The following is a 14672-nucleotide window of genomic DNA, read 5'->3' on the forward strand; positions in this document are numbered from 1 at the left end:
CCACGCCCATCGAGACCGTGCTCCAATCACAGAGGCGGCGCGCAGGCCCCGCCCACGACACGGCCCCGCACTCCCCGGCCCCGCCCACGGCCCGAGCCCCGCCCACGACCCGGGCCCGCCCGCCCTGGCCCCGCCCACAGCCCGGGCCCCGCCCATGACCCGGCCCCGCCCACGGCCCGGGCCCCGCCCCGCCCCGCGCTCCCTCCCTGCCGGCGCCGCGGCCCGCGCAGACTTCCAGGTTGACAGGCGCGGGGCTCGGTGAGTTCCTCGGGGGTGTGTTTGGGGGACGCGGACGGGGCCCCGGGATGCCGCACCCTTAGCAGGGGGCTGCCCCGAGGCTGGGGGGCGGGAAGCGGCGGGACGGCGAGGATGGAGTGCCGGGGGCGGCCGGGAAGCGCTCCCCCGCACCGCACCCCACCACACCCCACGCGGGCCCCGGGGCAGCCTGGCTCCGGTCCCCGCGTGGCCGGGGTGCCCTCCCCGTGGAGGACGCCGTCGGGCGCGGGGGGAGGCTCGGGAAAAGGCGCGATTCGCTCGGGAAGCTCCAGAGCGCCAAGTTTCGGAATCATGAGATTCTGGAACAAAAAGCGCCCCAAAGTTTCAGGGTCTCGGCAGGCGTCCGCGGGCGCGCGGGGCCTGGGTCAGCCCGGCCCGGGAGGGACCCGCCCTGCGCAGCCCGGCGGGGCCTCGGCTCTCCTCCCCCCGGATCCCAGAGGGATCCCGAGGGATCCCTCTGGGATCCGGGGTCGCCCCCATCCAGGCGCGGCTGGGCAGCTCGGCCTGCAGCCCCTGCGGCCCGGAGGGGAAGTGTGGCGGATTCTGTTTCGGCCTGGACACCGGTCTCCACATTTTTGGCCGGTTTCTTGCTTCCCTGTTTTGGAGCTGACGTCCTTGGCTGTTGAAAACAGTCTCCAGAAGGCACTCATCTTCTGAGCCTGAAAATGGGGTTGCATCCCACTCTCCCCACCCTGCATGGATCCTACTTCGGGGTCCTTTTACAGGGCGATGAGATTTACATTCGTGTTCATGTCGCCTGACTGTCTCCACCCTCCCCTCTCCACCATCGCCTTTCCTCCGACTGTCACAATTACAATAGGGCTCACCCAGATAGCCACAGAGAAGGACTAAGGTGGTGCCTGGAATTCCTCCAAGGCCTGGTTTTATCAGTTGGATCCAGAGCCAGAGGGTGTGGGCTGGCATGGAAGAACACCCATGGTGCACCTGGCCCTCTCCTGACCGCCAGCCTGGCACTGCCTTCTCAAAGTGCTCCTGCTCTGGCATAAAAGTTCACTGTAGGTCTAGTACAGGAGAAGCCCATCGCCTCCTCTCTCCTTGTTTCATGGCATTAATAATGGATGTTTTCATTTATGTTTGAAAAAGTCTCCTTGCAATGGCTTTGGCAAATTGAATCACTCAGTGATTGAGCTGAGACGTAGCATCAGTTTCTTAAGATACGAGAATGAAGTAATTCCCTGTCTTTGGCAAATAGATTTCCTTTTGTTCTTCCACCAGTTGCTTTTGTGGACTGGCTGCAGAGACATAGAACACTACCCTAATCCTGTGGAGACAGTATAGAAGAAAGGGCTCCTGGCCCTGAAGGGTGTATGTGGGACCAGGGGCTAAGGGGTGCCTGGGGGCGCAGCTTTCTACTGCCTTGGACCTCTGGGAAGTGAGAGAGGAAAGGGAGGAGTCAGGTTGCTGGTCAGGGAGCATTGTGTGAGAAAACTGAAGTGAGAGTACTTGTGGGTTCTGGGTTCAAATAAGCAGAAGATCCTTAGGCAGCCTACAGAGGAGAGCAGGCAAATCCAGGGTGAAGGCAGGAAGAGGGGCAGAAGGCACTGGAAGGCACGTCCAGCCTAAGCTAATTTTCCAGAAGAGAAATGGAGCCTGCTTTCCTGCTGTTGATTGAATCACGGATGCGTTGATCTGAGGCGCACAGCCTAATTCCACATTGAGCCTAGGCTTAAAAAAAAATGCACCTCCAAAGATGTGTCTCCCCAAAGCTACCCAGTGAGTAGGAAGAAGGGAACCCTCTGTTTTCACTTCGCTGCCATTGCAGATAGCCCAGTAGCCAGGTGGCCTACCTCTGTGGGTAAACACACTTCCTTCACTCCATGTTGCTTTAGTCCACACATGCTTTGAATGTCTGTCGCCCATTTGGCCATGACCCCTCCTGCTCTGAACTTGGTGTGTGTTTGCTCCACTCGGAAATGCCTTTGGAAGTGTGGTGCTGCTCTCTGGCTGCGTGAGCTAGGGCAGGTGAGGTTGCTTTGTCCCCTTCCTGAGGACAGTCAACACTCTTGTGACTGAAGATGATGTTACACTCCTTTTCTGGGAAAGTTTCATGTGACACGGAGCCTTGCAAATGAAGTCCCAAAGACCCAGATAATGCCAGTTTCAGATTGGACTCACTGACACAGTACAGCTGGCTGGACAGATGACTGGACAAGAGGCTGAGGTGATCCAGCCAGCCTCTGCTCAGCTCCTTCTCCGCTCTAGGGGACCTGACTTCTTTCCTTCTGAGGATGGGGTCCCTGTGAGGGGAGTCTGCTGATATATTTCCAGACAGGGTAAGACAGGGTGTCTTTCACAGAAAGGCAAGGAAGTCAGAGAGAGGAGGCTGTGTTCAGAGGCCCGTCCAGCCTCTCAGGCTCAGATTTCTCAGCCTCCTAAGCCTCGGGGATTATTTTGACACCCCAGTAGTATGTAAACAAAAGAAGGAAGTAGCATAGACGATGTTTGCGAGTGACATTGCCCTCCTAAGGAGTTAAATCACCAGGATTCAACCCCAAAGCTTCAGAGAAAGTGAGGGTGAAGAGCAAGCCTACACTGGGGTATCCTGGGATATGGGGTGAACGGGGTTCAGGGTCAGTGAGCTACTTCAGAGGCATGTAGTGGTGTTTTCAATTTTCTGTAAAAAGCTAGTCAGTGATAGCTCAGACCTGTAATTTTGGGTAGTCAAGAGGCTGAGATCTGAGGATCCTGGTTCAAAGCCAGCCTCGGCAAGAAAGTCTGTGGGACTCTTCTCTCCAGTAAACCAGCAAAAAGCCAAAAGTGGAGCTGTGGCTTGAGTAATAGAGTGCTAGCCTTGAGTAATAAAGTTAAGAGCAGCATCTAGACCCTGAGTTCACACGCATGCGCGTTCTGTAAAAATAGTTCTTTCTTTTTTTTCTTTCTTTCTTTCTTTTTTTTCCAGTCCTGGAGCTTGAACTCAGGGCCTAGCCATTGTCCTTGAGTCTTCTCTAGGCTAGCACTCCACCACTTTTGGCTTTTTCTGTGTATGTGACACCGAGGATTCAAACCTAGGGTTTCATGCATACTAGGCCAGCACTCTACTATTGGGTCACACTCGCAGCCTCTGTAAAAATATTACTGTGTTAAGAAATGTCAGAGGTGAAGACAGGCAACGTCTTGCTGTGTAGTTTTCCTCACATGTGGTGTGTATCTTATGTCCCTGGGCTTGTTTCTCTGTCATGGTCATCAGGATGGCACAGGCTTGGTCATAGGCTCTGAGGTGTCTGTGGAAATCTGTGGCCTCTGTGGGAAAGGGGAGTGATTTTATGTAGAACCCTGGAGGGATCCTATGTGCTGGTGTTTGGAGAAGCAGCTCAGTTTCGCATGGGTCCATTTCCCAGCTACAGACAAGTGCCCACAAATTTATACTCCTGCTATATTTGAATCTGACCTCAAGCTTTTGGTCACCTTATCTTTGATTTGTGGGACATTTGGCCCCAGAGAAATGCCCAGAATTCCAAATATGGAAGTTAAAATATTTCTCTGAAATATTTTTTGGGAGGTTCGTAGGAGATTCTGATAAATTCTGGTTTAAAAAAAAGATTCTGGTAAAAAAAATTTATTTTTGTTGTTGTTGTTATTGTTATTGATGTTTTTTTAAACTGGTATTTTAATTTGTTGGGAGTCAAATTCCAGTTTCTTTCTTTCTTTTTTTGTGTGTATGGGTCACAGGGCTTGAACCCTGAGCTCTTCAACTCATGGCTACCGCCCTACCTCTGGGCCTTGGCATCGTCCCTGAGCTCTACAGCTTTTGAGCCAAGCTACACTTCCCATTTTCTAGGGGTTAATTGGAGATGAGTCTCAGGTCCTTTTGTGCTCTGGCTGGCTTTGAACCTTGATCCTTAGATCTCAGCCTCCTGAGTAGTTAGGATTACAGGCATGAGCCATTGCACCCAGCTAAGGAATCTTTTTTCTGTTGTTGTTTTCTCCTGGGGGCACTCCTGTGAGCTACATGTTCTTGGAATATTGCCTACTGGTTGTTAGCTGGGCTTCGGGGTGGGGGCATTGAATACTACTTTCTTTGAGTAAGAATTGATCTTGGTGAGTTGGGCTGTAGAAAAGAGAAAGCTGTAGTCTGCCTTGCCTCCACTCACCTGCTGGGATGCCAAAATCTAGAAAGCAGCTCTCTGCAGTGGTGTGCTTTTTAGCATGTTTGCCTCCCACACATTGCTGAAACTTAGCTGGTGGAAAGTTTTGAAATGGACATCTGTTGAAGAGCAGAGGACACCTGGCCTTTTGCTTAAAGTCTGAGCTCTGAGCTCTCCTTCCTTCCCTTCCTCCCTCCCTTCTGCTTTTAGATAAGGCCTAGTCAGTGCAGTTTAATCTGAGATTTCTTTACATCTATTCGAGTGAGATCCCTATAGCTGTTTAAACAATATTGTGTGTTTGCTTTATGTGTGTGTGTGTGCGTGCATGCGCACACGCGAATGTGCATGTGTGCGCCAGTCCTGGGTTTGAACTCGGGGCCTGAACGCTGTCCTTGGGCTTTCCCAAGGCTAGAGCTCTACCACTTGAGCCACAGCACTGCTTCTGGCTTTTTCTATGTATATGATACCGAGGAAATGAATCCCAGTCTTTGTGCATGCTAGACAGGCCAGATTCCTTGGCCCCAGCTTGGCTTTTTCACTCAAGGCTGTCACTCTTGAGCCACACCTCCACTCCCAGCTTTTTGCTGGAAAACAGAAAATAGGAAGTCTTAAGGACTTTCTATCCCTGGCTGGCTTTGAACCACAGTTCTCCATATCAGCCTTCTGAGTAGCTAGGATTGTAGACAGGAGCCACTGGCACCTGGTACCTCATTTTAATCTTGGAGTGAGTGTTGATTTGCCAGAAGGATGTCAAGCTGGTACCCAGAGGTCCCCTTACCCTCATGCAGGCTCCCCCATAAGTCAGTATATTCTGGCACCTGAAAACTTATTCTTTGCCAAACTCTGTGCTGGGTTTAGGGCCTGCCAGCCTTGCAACCAATATCTGAATTAACTGGCAAAAAGCCACAAGTGGCTGTGGCTTAAGTGGTAGAGCACCAGTTTTGAGCTCAGGGATCGTAGCTGGGCCCTGAGTTCAAGCCCCAGTGTTGACCCACAGCTTGTAAAGATCTTTCATCAATGGTGCTGCCATCCATGTGGCTGGAGATGTCCCTTAGGTACGGGGCCAGCTACAGGGGCCTCAGCACTCCCCCACACCACCAGTGTGACCTGCCCCAGTTGGGGAGACAGACTACCAGGAAGCATTAGTACTGAGAGGGGACTGGGGGGGCTCTTCCTGGGGAAGTGGAACCTGGAGGAGTGAGAAGGGAAAGGGCGGAGGTGTCTGTGCTGGCCTGGCTCCCCAGGGCTGTGGGTTCCAGCCCATCAAGTACGCCCCGGAACCCAGGAGCAGGGCCCTGGGGCCCAGGAAGTGGGCAGGGCCCCGAGGCCCTGCAGATAGCCATTGCTTACTCACCCCAGCTTGTATCCTGCATGAGCTGTTGGGGGTGGGGGGCAGCTTCCTGAATCCACCAGGCAGAAGGATTGCCAGGCCTCTTAGTTCTGGGGTACCTTCCAGCCCTGCCCCCTGACACCCAGAAACTCTGTCTGAGGGAGTGGGGGCCAAGTGGGCAGGGAGGGAGACAGCTGGCCCTGTACAAAGTCTCTGCCCATGTGTGTGTCAACCTTTGCCCTTTCCTGTACTGAATCCCTCCCCTTCCTCTTCTTTCCTTTCTTCCCTCCCTCCTTCCCTCCCTCCCTCCCTCCCTCTTTCCTCCCATCCCTGGGAAAGGGAGTAGGAAAAGGGAGCAAGACTCTAGAGAAGGAAGTAGGATGGGGGAAGAGGGGAGGTGAGTGAGAAAGGTAGGGAAGATCGGGGGGAATCCCTTAGGTCAAGCATTCAGGAGACCTAGGGTCTCATTCCTATTAATGCTTGGGGGTTCTCACACCCCAGCTTTGCTGGGGTACAAGGCCTAGAAAGATTTGTAGGAGCAAATCGGCGTCCCACAGTGGGGGAGTGGCACAGAGCTGCCATGATTCCCAGGCTGGAGTTTCAACAGCACCAGGCATAGCACAGAAGCCAACATGCCGACAGGCGCTCCCCCTCCCTCTCCCCTCCCCCCCATCTCTTCCTCCCTTTTCCACTTTTCTTCCAGACCTTGAGAAGGCAGAGAGGGGGGGGCGCCAAACACAGAGGAGGAAAAGGTGAAGATGCAATTTGGGGGTGGATAGGGGCTGTGAGTCTGAATGGCCCCCCTCCCCCCAGTTCTGGAGCACAGGGTTTGGTGGCATTGGGGTGGGCTCCCCCAGGCAGGCCCCTAAGCTTTGATGTGTGTTTCCCTGTGGCCTGGTGGCCCCCGCCTTGGTGGGTTTGGAGATTTATTTTTAGTAACTAAGTTTTTGGCAAGAGTCATATTTTGGGGGGGTATTTAAGTTGCTCTTGAGTGGCTCATTATATAATGGAGCCAGAACCCTCTGTGGGGGTCCCCCAAAGATCCAGCCTGGCACTGTAACCACCCCACCTCCGAGCTAGACTCAGTTTCCCTCTGTGTCTACTCCTACCTGTTGGCTAGCTGAGTCCTTAAGGTTGGTAGGCAGGGTTACAGGGCTTGTTCCCTAGATGCCCTGTGTACCCCCTGTCTGAGCCTCGCGCTGTGCATGCTGGGTAGATGTGGGCGGGATCTCCAGGAAAAACCATTTCTTTCCTGTTTTGTGGGTGCTTTTTTTAAATTTATTTTTTTATTTTTATTTTTTTACAAATATTTTCAATCCACATGTGGCTTGAAGAGCAGACATGCGGACCACTGATAGGAAGCTGTGCTGCAATTAGAAGCCAGAATCACCCTCCGCTAAGGAAGGTGGGAGGCAGTTCAGGGGATGACATCACTTCTGCCTGGGCCTGGGGGCGACTGAAGTGGTGGGGAAGTCCATTAGTGAATGAGTGATTTTTCTCAGCAGGCTGGAAACGTTCCCTCCTTCCCCTCTTAGCACCATCATGGGGTGTGTGTGTGTGTGTGTGTGTGTGTGTGTGTGTGTGTGTGTACCAGCACAGAATTTGAACACAGAACCTTGGCCCTATCTGTGCTTTTTCATTCAAAGCTCTACCATTTGAGTCACAGCCCCATCTCTGGCTTTTTTGTTGGTTTCTTGGAGACAGGAGTCTCTCATCAACTTCCCTACCCGGATTGGCTTTGAACCACGATCTTCAGATCTCAGTCTCCTGAGTGGCTAGGGTGACAGGCCTGCCTCGGGGAGCTTTTCTGCATGTTGTTGAAGGAAGTGTGAATCTGCACTGCTGGGCATGTCACATGCCTGGGCAAAACTTCTGTTCTTCCATATGAAAACGCACGCAGCCGCACGCAGCCTCTCGCCAACAGTGTGTTTTGCACCCACGTTGGGTAACAGTGGATTCAGAGTAGTTCTGGGTCAGAGGACTCTCCTATGTTAAGTTTATGTGAATGCCATCTTAGCTGGAGCCTCAGTTTCCCCCAGGGTTGCTCTGTGAGAGGCCTGGGAGTCTGTCATCTTGCTTTTATCTTATGGGTCTTTTTTTTTTTTTTTTTGAATATTTCCTCTGTCATGTAAACTTTTTTTTTTTTTTTTTTTTCCCCCAGTCCTGGGCTTGAGCTCAGGGTCTGAGCACTGTCCTTGGACATTCTCAAGGCTAGAGCTCTACCACTTGAGCCTCAGCACCATTTCTGGCTTTTTTCTATGCATGTGGTGCCGAGGAATCGAACCTGGGTCTTCATGCATGCTAGGCAAGCACTTTAACCACTAGGCCAAACTCCCCGCCCTCATGTAAACTTTTATTTGAGCATAATTTTCGACTTACAGGGAAGTTGTGAAATGCATGCAAAAATTTCTGTGTGAGCTCAGTGTTGTACTGCTAGAACAGAATGACCACTTGAGTCACGCCTCTAGGCCTTTGCTTTATTACTTTTTCCATAGGGTCTTTCTAACTTTTTCCCCTGGGCCAGCCTGGACTGTGATCCTCCTACCTATACCTCGTGGGCCACCATGCTTGGCCTGTTGGTTGGTAAGGGGTCTCCCTAACTTGTTGGCTGGGCTGGCCTCCAACTTTTCTCTTCCCCACCGCTACATCCCGAGTAGCTGGGGTTACAGGTGTGAGCCACCCCACCCAGACACATAGCCTGGGTAACTGATAATGAACAGAAATGTCTCCGCTCAAAGTTCACTGGCTGGTGAGGGTTCCTGCTCACTACCACGTGGCAAGGGGGCGGGAGGGGGGTCCACTGGTACCTCCTGTTCTCCCCGAGTCACACTCCTGGAGTTCTCTCCTCTCCTCTGCTCTCAGGTCATTTCTCAGGCTTCCCTTGGTTTCTTGGGCTTCCACAGTCCAGAAGAGTGTTAGGGCTCAGATCTGTCATCCTAGCTACTCAGGAGGTTGAAATCTGAGGACCCTGGTTCAAAACCAGTCCACCATTAACCACCAAAAAAACCAGAAGTGGAGCTGTGGCTCAAGTGGTAGAATGCTAGCCTTGAGTGAAAAAGATGGCACTCAGGTTCTGAGTTCAAGTCCCAGTACTGGCACATACACACACGGAGAATCCAGTTTTTCGGGGGGCGGGGGGCTAGGTTGTGCATGCCTTGAGCGGGGAGTGGAGGCCAGGCTGGGAACACAGGCTGATCCCACAGCTGTGAGGGGCGTCTACTCCGGTCTTCCTGAAATTCAGTCAGGTATTTGCTGGGCTCAGCTCCAGGGAGCTCCAGGAAAGTTGGCCTTCCCCTCTTCCCCCCTCCTTTCTGGGGGCCACCCGCATTCCTTGGCTGGCTCCCCTTCCTCCTGTGGTTTTGGCTCCATTGGTTAATCCAGGATATTCCCCGGATCTAAGACCCTTCAGCACAGATGGGCTGGCCCTTGTGCCATTTAAAGGGACAGTCACAGGGTCAGAGGTCTGAGGACATCCTTCTGCCTGCCACACTGGGGCTGAGGTTTAGACTAACCTGTAGTCTGCTGTGAAGCTCCTACCTCTCAGCCCCCAGACCCTGCCCCATGCCCCATGTCCCAGATAACGCAGTTCCCCCCTGTGTCTTACGAGGGGGTCATTCTCTTGTCTTTTTCTCCCCCTCCCCCCACCTCTTCCTCCACTTTCCAGATAAGGAAACTGAGGCCCAGGGAGAAGCTTGCAGCTTACCTCAGCTCCCACAGATGGGAAATTGTGGAGCTGGGTTCTGTGAGCCAGGGAGGCCTGGGCGCAGCTGTGGATCTGCTGTGAGATCTTACCCTGCTAGTGCAGACTAATTCCAGCTACTCAGGAGATGGAGACGGGAGAATCAAGGTGTGGCTTTAGGAGATAGAGTGCCTGCCAGGCAATTACAGAGCCTTGAGTTCAAATCCCAGCGCTGACCTTAGCGTTCCACGAGTCCTCTCATTCCCCTCTGTGTCCTCAAAGTCTGCACCTTTCTCCCATACCCTGACAGTTCCACAATCCTTGGCACCTGCAGGCAGGTCTGCCTGAGTCTCTCAAAGCTGGCTGGCCTCAGTTTCTCCACAGGCTGGTTCCTGATGGGTTTCTGCTTCACCTCTGGAGCAGCTGTCCACCTCGGGCCCAGTCCTGTCCTCTCCCTCCTCACTCTCCCATGGTGCTCTGCCAGGGAAAAGCAAGCCAGAACCTCAGGGTGAGCTTAGCCGGGACCCCCAGGTCTTCGTGGCTTCTGTGGGGTGATGGTATGGAGTTCAGATGACAGATTTCCATATGTTGCATGGGGTCCAGGCCATACTGGGTTGGATTCTGGACCTTGAACCGCAGCAGTGTGTCAGGAGGGCTCCCGAGTTTTCCTCTGCTCGTCCAGGGGTCAGGGTGGGAGGGGAGGTACTTTTTGTTGGTCAAGGTGAGAGGATTCTGGAAGCTTCCCCACCTCCATGGAAGTCAGTGTGAGAGCAGACCAGAGATCCTTACTGCAGGGGAAGGAAGAGGGGTCAAAAAGCTGAGTAGAAGCTGGCAGGGTCCCCTCAGTCCCTTGTGCAGTTACTCTACCTGGACTGTCCTGGGTCCATGGTGCTTCCCGGGTCTGGAATAGGCGTTGGCAGAGCCAGAGAGGCACCTTCACCAGGCCCAGGACTCCCACGGCGCCCCACGCACGAACCCAGTCCTGAGGTTGGGAAGGTGGCTTTTCCTTCCTGTCTGATTCCATCTTGTTCCGCCCCCATGCTCCCTGTTGCATAACCCCAGAAGCTTTGGAGGAAGGGAAGAAAGGATTCCAGAGGGAACCAAACCATTCTACTCCACAGCACGGCATTGCTGTTCTTCCACTTGAACCAGGTTCCCCACTCTTTTTGTTTGTGATTCTTCAGCCCACTCGCCCCACACTTATGCCTGCCATATAGCTGGGACTACAAGAATGTACCACGCCACACCCAGTTTATAACGCATATCCAGGCATCTCCTTTGTCCCTGAAAACCAAGACCTTGGTCTCCAATTCAAAACACCTGGTGGGGGCTGGGAGTTTGGCCTAGTGGTAGAGTGCTTGCCTAGCATGCACGAAGACCTGGGTTCGATTCCTCAGTACCACATACATAGAAAAAAAGCTGGAAGTGGTGCTGAGGCTCAAGTGGTAAAATACCTGCTTCAAGGGAAGGAGTTCAGGGACAACACCCAGTCCCTGAGTGCCTCAAGCCACAAGACCAGCACACACACACACACACACACACACACACACACACACACACACACGATTTTCTCCTTGAGGTAGCTGTAATGCAAACAAGATTGGAAGTTACTTTTGTGTGTGCCAGGGTTTGGGGTACAGTGAGGACTCACGTGGCATTTGTCAGCTGGGCTGTGGCCAGCAGTTTGCCAGAGCTCACAATGGACAAATACCACGGTTTCCTTGTCCCTGGCCTGGGTGACACTGGCTGTGTCACTTTGGGGCTTGTGTGTAGCATGGAAATGAGAAACTCGGTTCACCAGGCATGGAGAATTTCAGGGCATAGTGGGGGCCCATGGTTGCACTGAAACCAAGAGCAGGCTTGGTCCTGCTATGTGCAGGGTCAGAGGCCTTGTTCTCACTCTCTGCAATGATGGGAAAAAAGAGCCGTGCAGCCAGGGCCGCTTCTGTGAAGGAGTTAGGGCCTGGCTGCAGGTGGGTGCAGCTTGTTCTGTGAGGGGGAGTCAAGGGCCACTTGCGGGTCCTAGCGACAAAGTTGAGCAACTGGCTGGTGAAGGGGCAAGGAACCCCCCTGTGTCTTTTCTTTTCTCCACAAAGCTCCCCGTTACTATGGCAGCCTAGACCCCACAAGTTCCTCCCTGCCTCGTGCCTGTCTTGAGCAGTCTGCTGACTGCCCAGCGGTCCAGCTATCAACGGGCCCTCCCAGTCTGTTTTTCCATGACACAATTAAGGTCTTGCTACATTAGGAAATAGTGTTTCCTCTGGTTTCTACTTTTATTGCAAGAAAGGGAGCAAATGGAGGCAGGGCCTCTGCCATTGGGCAGCCCCGAGCCTGGGTGACATGAGGGCCCTGTGGGGAAAGGGACTGTCATGTGGAGTGAGGTCAGAGGCGGAGGTGATTGGAGCAGGGGATTGAGTCGCTGACTCCCCCTCCCCCAGGAACAGCAATTTCCAGTTAACAGCAAACACACAGACGCAGACCTCGTGGTAGAGCACCAGTTTGCAGGAAAAAAGCTCAGGGCACAGAGCCTTGGCCCTGAGTTTAAGCCCCAGGACTGGCACAAAAAAGGGAGGGGTGGGGAGACGTGACATAAAAAAGCAGGGGTTCATTGGAGCAGCAGCACTGGCTCGCAGCCCGTGGGAAGGACGGCCTGGTGCTGTGGTTCCGGCTGCACGTGTTTCTTGCTCACTTCGGGGGTGGGGGATTCCACGCAAGGCTCAGAAAGCAGCATCCAGTCTGTGCGTGGAGAGGGGGCGGGGCGCAGGTCAGCCCTCAAACCCCACGCGCCCCCTCTTCCTCAGGAGCCGGAATGCGCAGGCGGGAAGAATCAGGGCTACCCTAGTGGCTGTCCCCTCCCTGCACCGCTGTCCACCCACTGCTTCTCCTATGACTCAGTTTCCCTAATCAGCACTGGGGGTGGGTCTGGTCTGGTCCGCCTCAAAATAATAACCACATTATAAAAAGGACAAGGAAGGAGATGACATTCACAATAAAATGTGTAATACATTTCATTCCCTCTGTCTCCATACGGAGCACTTGAGCAGATAACCAATAGAGAAACGAGTTTTGTTTTTGTACAAAGTTGTGGAATCCAGGCTGAACTTCATATTTGCATCATATCCAAACCAGATGCTAACTTTTATCCAAGCTCTGTTCAGAGTGGATCAAGTGTCACAGTTGGAAAAAAACTGGACCGCTGTGTGGTTCAAGTGGCAGAGCACCTGCCACACAAACATGAGGTACTGAAAAAAAACGTTCATTTTAAATGGATTTAAGTGAGACACAGTTAAGATCTCAGGTCCTCAGGTGACAGATGGGTCTACGTGACCCCTGTCAACACACTGTCCCCAACTTCTACCTGTCTTCCTGCATTTCTTGGCTGTTTTTTTTTTTTTCCTGTGTCACAGGTCCCATCGGGAGTATTTTTCCTCAGTCTCTTGTTGGTCCTGGAGGCTCCCTCACAGCCCCTGCTTCTGGAACAAGTGACCGCAGGGGGCGGGGCTGCTGGTGCCAGGCCCAGTGACTTGCCATGGCCCTGCCCTGCTGGACAAACAACTCACAAAGCCACCACTGTCCCTGCAGCTGCCCGGGCCGCGCCCAGTGCCCAGGGTAACCCGAGCCGCCTGCGGCCAGCCCTTCCTTCACCCTCCACACAGCCATCTGGCCTGGGAGGCTTATTGCCAAGGGGACACAACCCAGAGGCCCCTCCCAGACCCTTCTAGACTTTTCTTCCACTCCCAGGAGTCACCTGCAGCTCCCCTACTCCATCTTGACCCCCCCACCCCTCCCAGCCAACCCCTCCCTGCCACGCAGCTGAACACACTGACACATGTCTGTAATCCTGGCCACATGGGAGGTGAAGGCGAGAGGAGAGCTGAGGTCTGAGGCTGGGCTGGGCACAGGCAGGAGGCCCTAGCCAAAAAATAGCTAAAGGAGTTGGGGCTGTGGTTATGTGCGTGTGGCTCGGGTGTCTGGGGCCTCTCGATCTTGGTGATCATGTCTTGTCACCTGCGTGGCCCGAGGCAGGAGGTCCCGGTGGTGTGGGACGATGCCTGCAGGAGGTGGGCTGAGGCCCCCGGGGGTTCTAGGAGATTTATCGGCGTGAGATTTCCTGTGGGTCTACACCTGGGGACCCCTCTGACATTTGGTGGTGGCCGGCTCATCGTCGCCTCCTCAGGAGGAAGATTAGAGATAGAGTCATTTTCTTACCTGGTTCCTTGTGTTTTGCTTCAGGTAAAATGTCGGCTCCTGGACTTTACCAAGCAGCGGGGCCGTCCGTGCCCACGGCACCCCCGTCCTATGAAGAGACGGTGAACAGTTACTATCCAACCGCCCCAGCACCCCCACCCGGGCCAGCCACAGGACTGATAGCTGGGCCCGATGGGAAAGGCATAAACCCACCTTCCTATTACACCCAGCCAATGCCTGCACCCAACCCCAACGCAAGTATGTCCTGCCGGGGTCCCTGGCCCTCCTTAGCCCTCCGCCCGGGGCCGTGCACTGTGGGTACTGGGTGATTGCTTAGGCAAGCCAGGCATGGTAGCATACACCTGTAATTCCAGGTCAGACCAGGCTACAGTGTGATGCTCTAGCTGGGAAGTAACTAAAGCAAAAAGCATGAGGAGTGTGGCTCGGGTGGTGGAGAGCCTGCCTGCCAAGCACGAGGCCCTGGGTGGGCCCTGGGTAAACGGAATTGCTCCAGGCTTCCATTGCACTGGCCGCCCTCTCATCCCGGGCAGCTGCTTGTTGGCCTTTACTTGCAGGTTCTTCCTGCTGCCCAGGTGTGCCCAGGTGTGCCCTGACTCAGTGTCACGAGCACTTCAGAAGGAGATTCTAGTTGAGAGAGTGAGACTGCCAGTCCCACTGCCTGAGCCTCTTTGCCTGACTCTTGGCTCAGTGTCCTCATTTGTGAAGAGGACAGACACTGTTGAATGTGCAGTGTATACCTGTAGTCCCAGCGACTTAAAAGGTCAAAGTAGGAAGATTATGGTTTGCGGATGGCCAGGGCAAAAGTGTGAGACCTTATATGAAAAACAAGCAAAAAGGACTGGAGGCATAGCTTTATCGGTAGAGTACCTACCTAACAGATGGGAGAATGTGAGTTCAACTCTTCCATATGGAGTAGAGAATGGAGGGGAGGTCAGTAGCCAAGCATTGGCGGCTCAGGCCTGCAATCCTCGCTACTCAGGAGGCTGAGATCTGAAGACTGAATTTCAAAGACAGGCTAGACAAGAAAGCCCCATGAGACTCTTATCTCCAAGTGGCCTGGGCTTAAGTGGTA

General features: G+C 53.6%; 1 protein-coding gene across 1 annotated transcript in view; it reads left to right on the forward strand.

Annotated features, from left to right (window-relative positions):
- The first annotated feature begins 207 nt into the window (after positions 1–207).
- Litaf (lipopolysaccharide induced TNF factor) overlaps positions 208–14672 on the forward strand; it is a 20106-nt gene continuing 5641 nt past the window's right edge. The window contains exons 1-2 of the mRNA XM_090324816.1: positions 208–258; positions 13625–13837. Of these exons, the coding sequence (XP_090180942.1) occupies positions 13630–13837 (208 nt within the window). The 5' untranslated portion in view covers positions 208–258; positions 13625–13629. The remainder of the gene's footprint in view (positions 259–13624; positions 13838–14672) is intronic.

This window comes from Megascapheus bottae, chromosome 36, assembly GCF_031878675.1.
Source record: "Megascapheus bottae isolate mThoBot1 chromosome 36, mThoBot2.hap1, whole genome shotgun sequence".
NCBI lineage: Eukaryota > Metazoa > Chordata > Mammalia > Rodentia > Geomyidae > Megascapheus > Megascapheus bottae.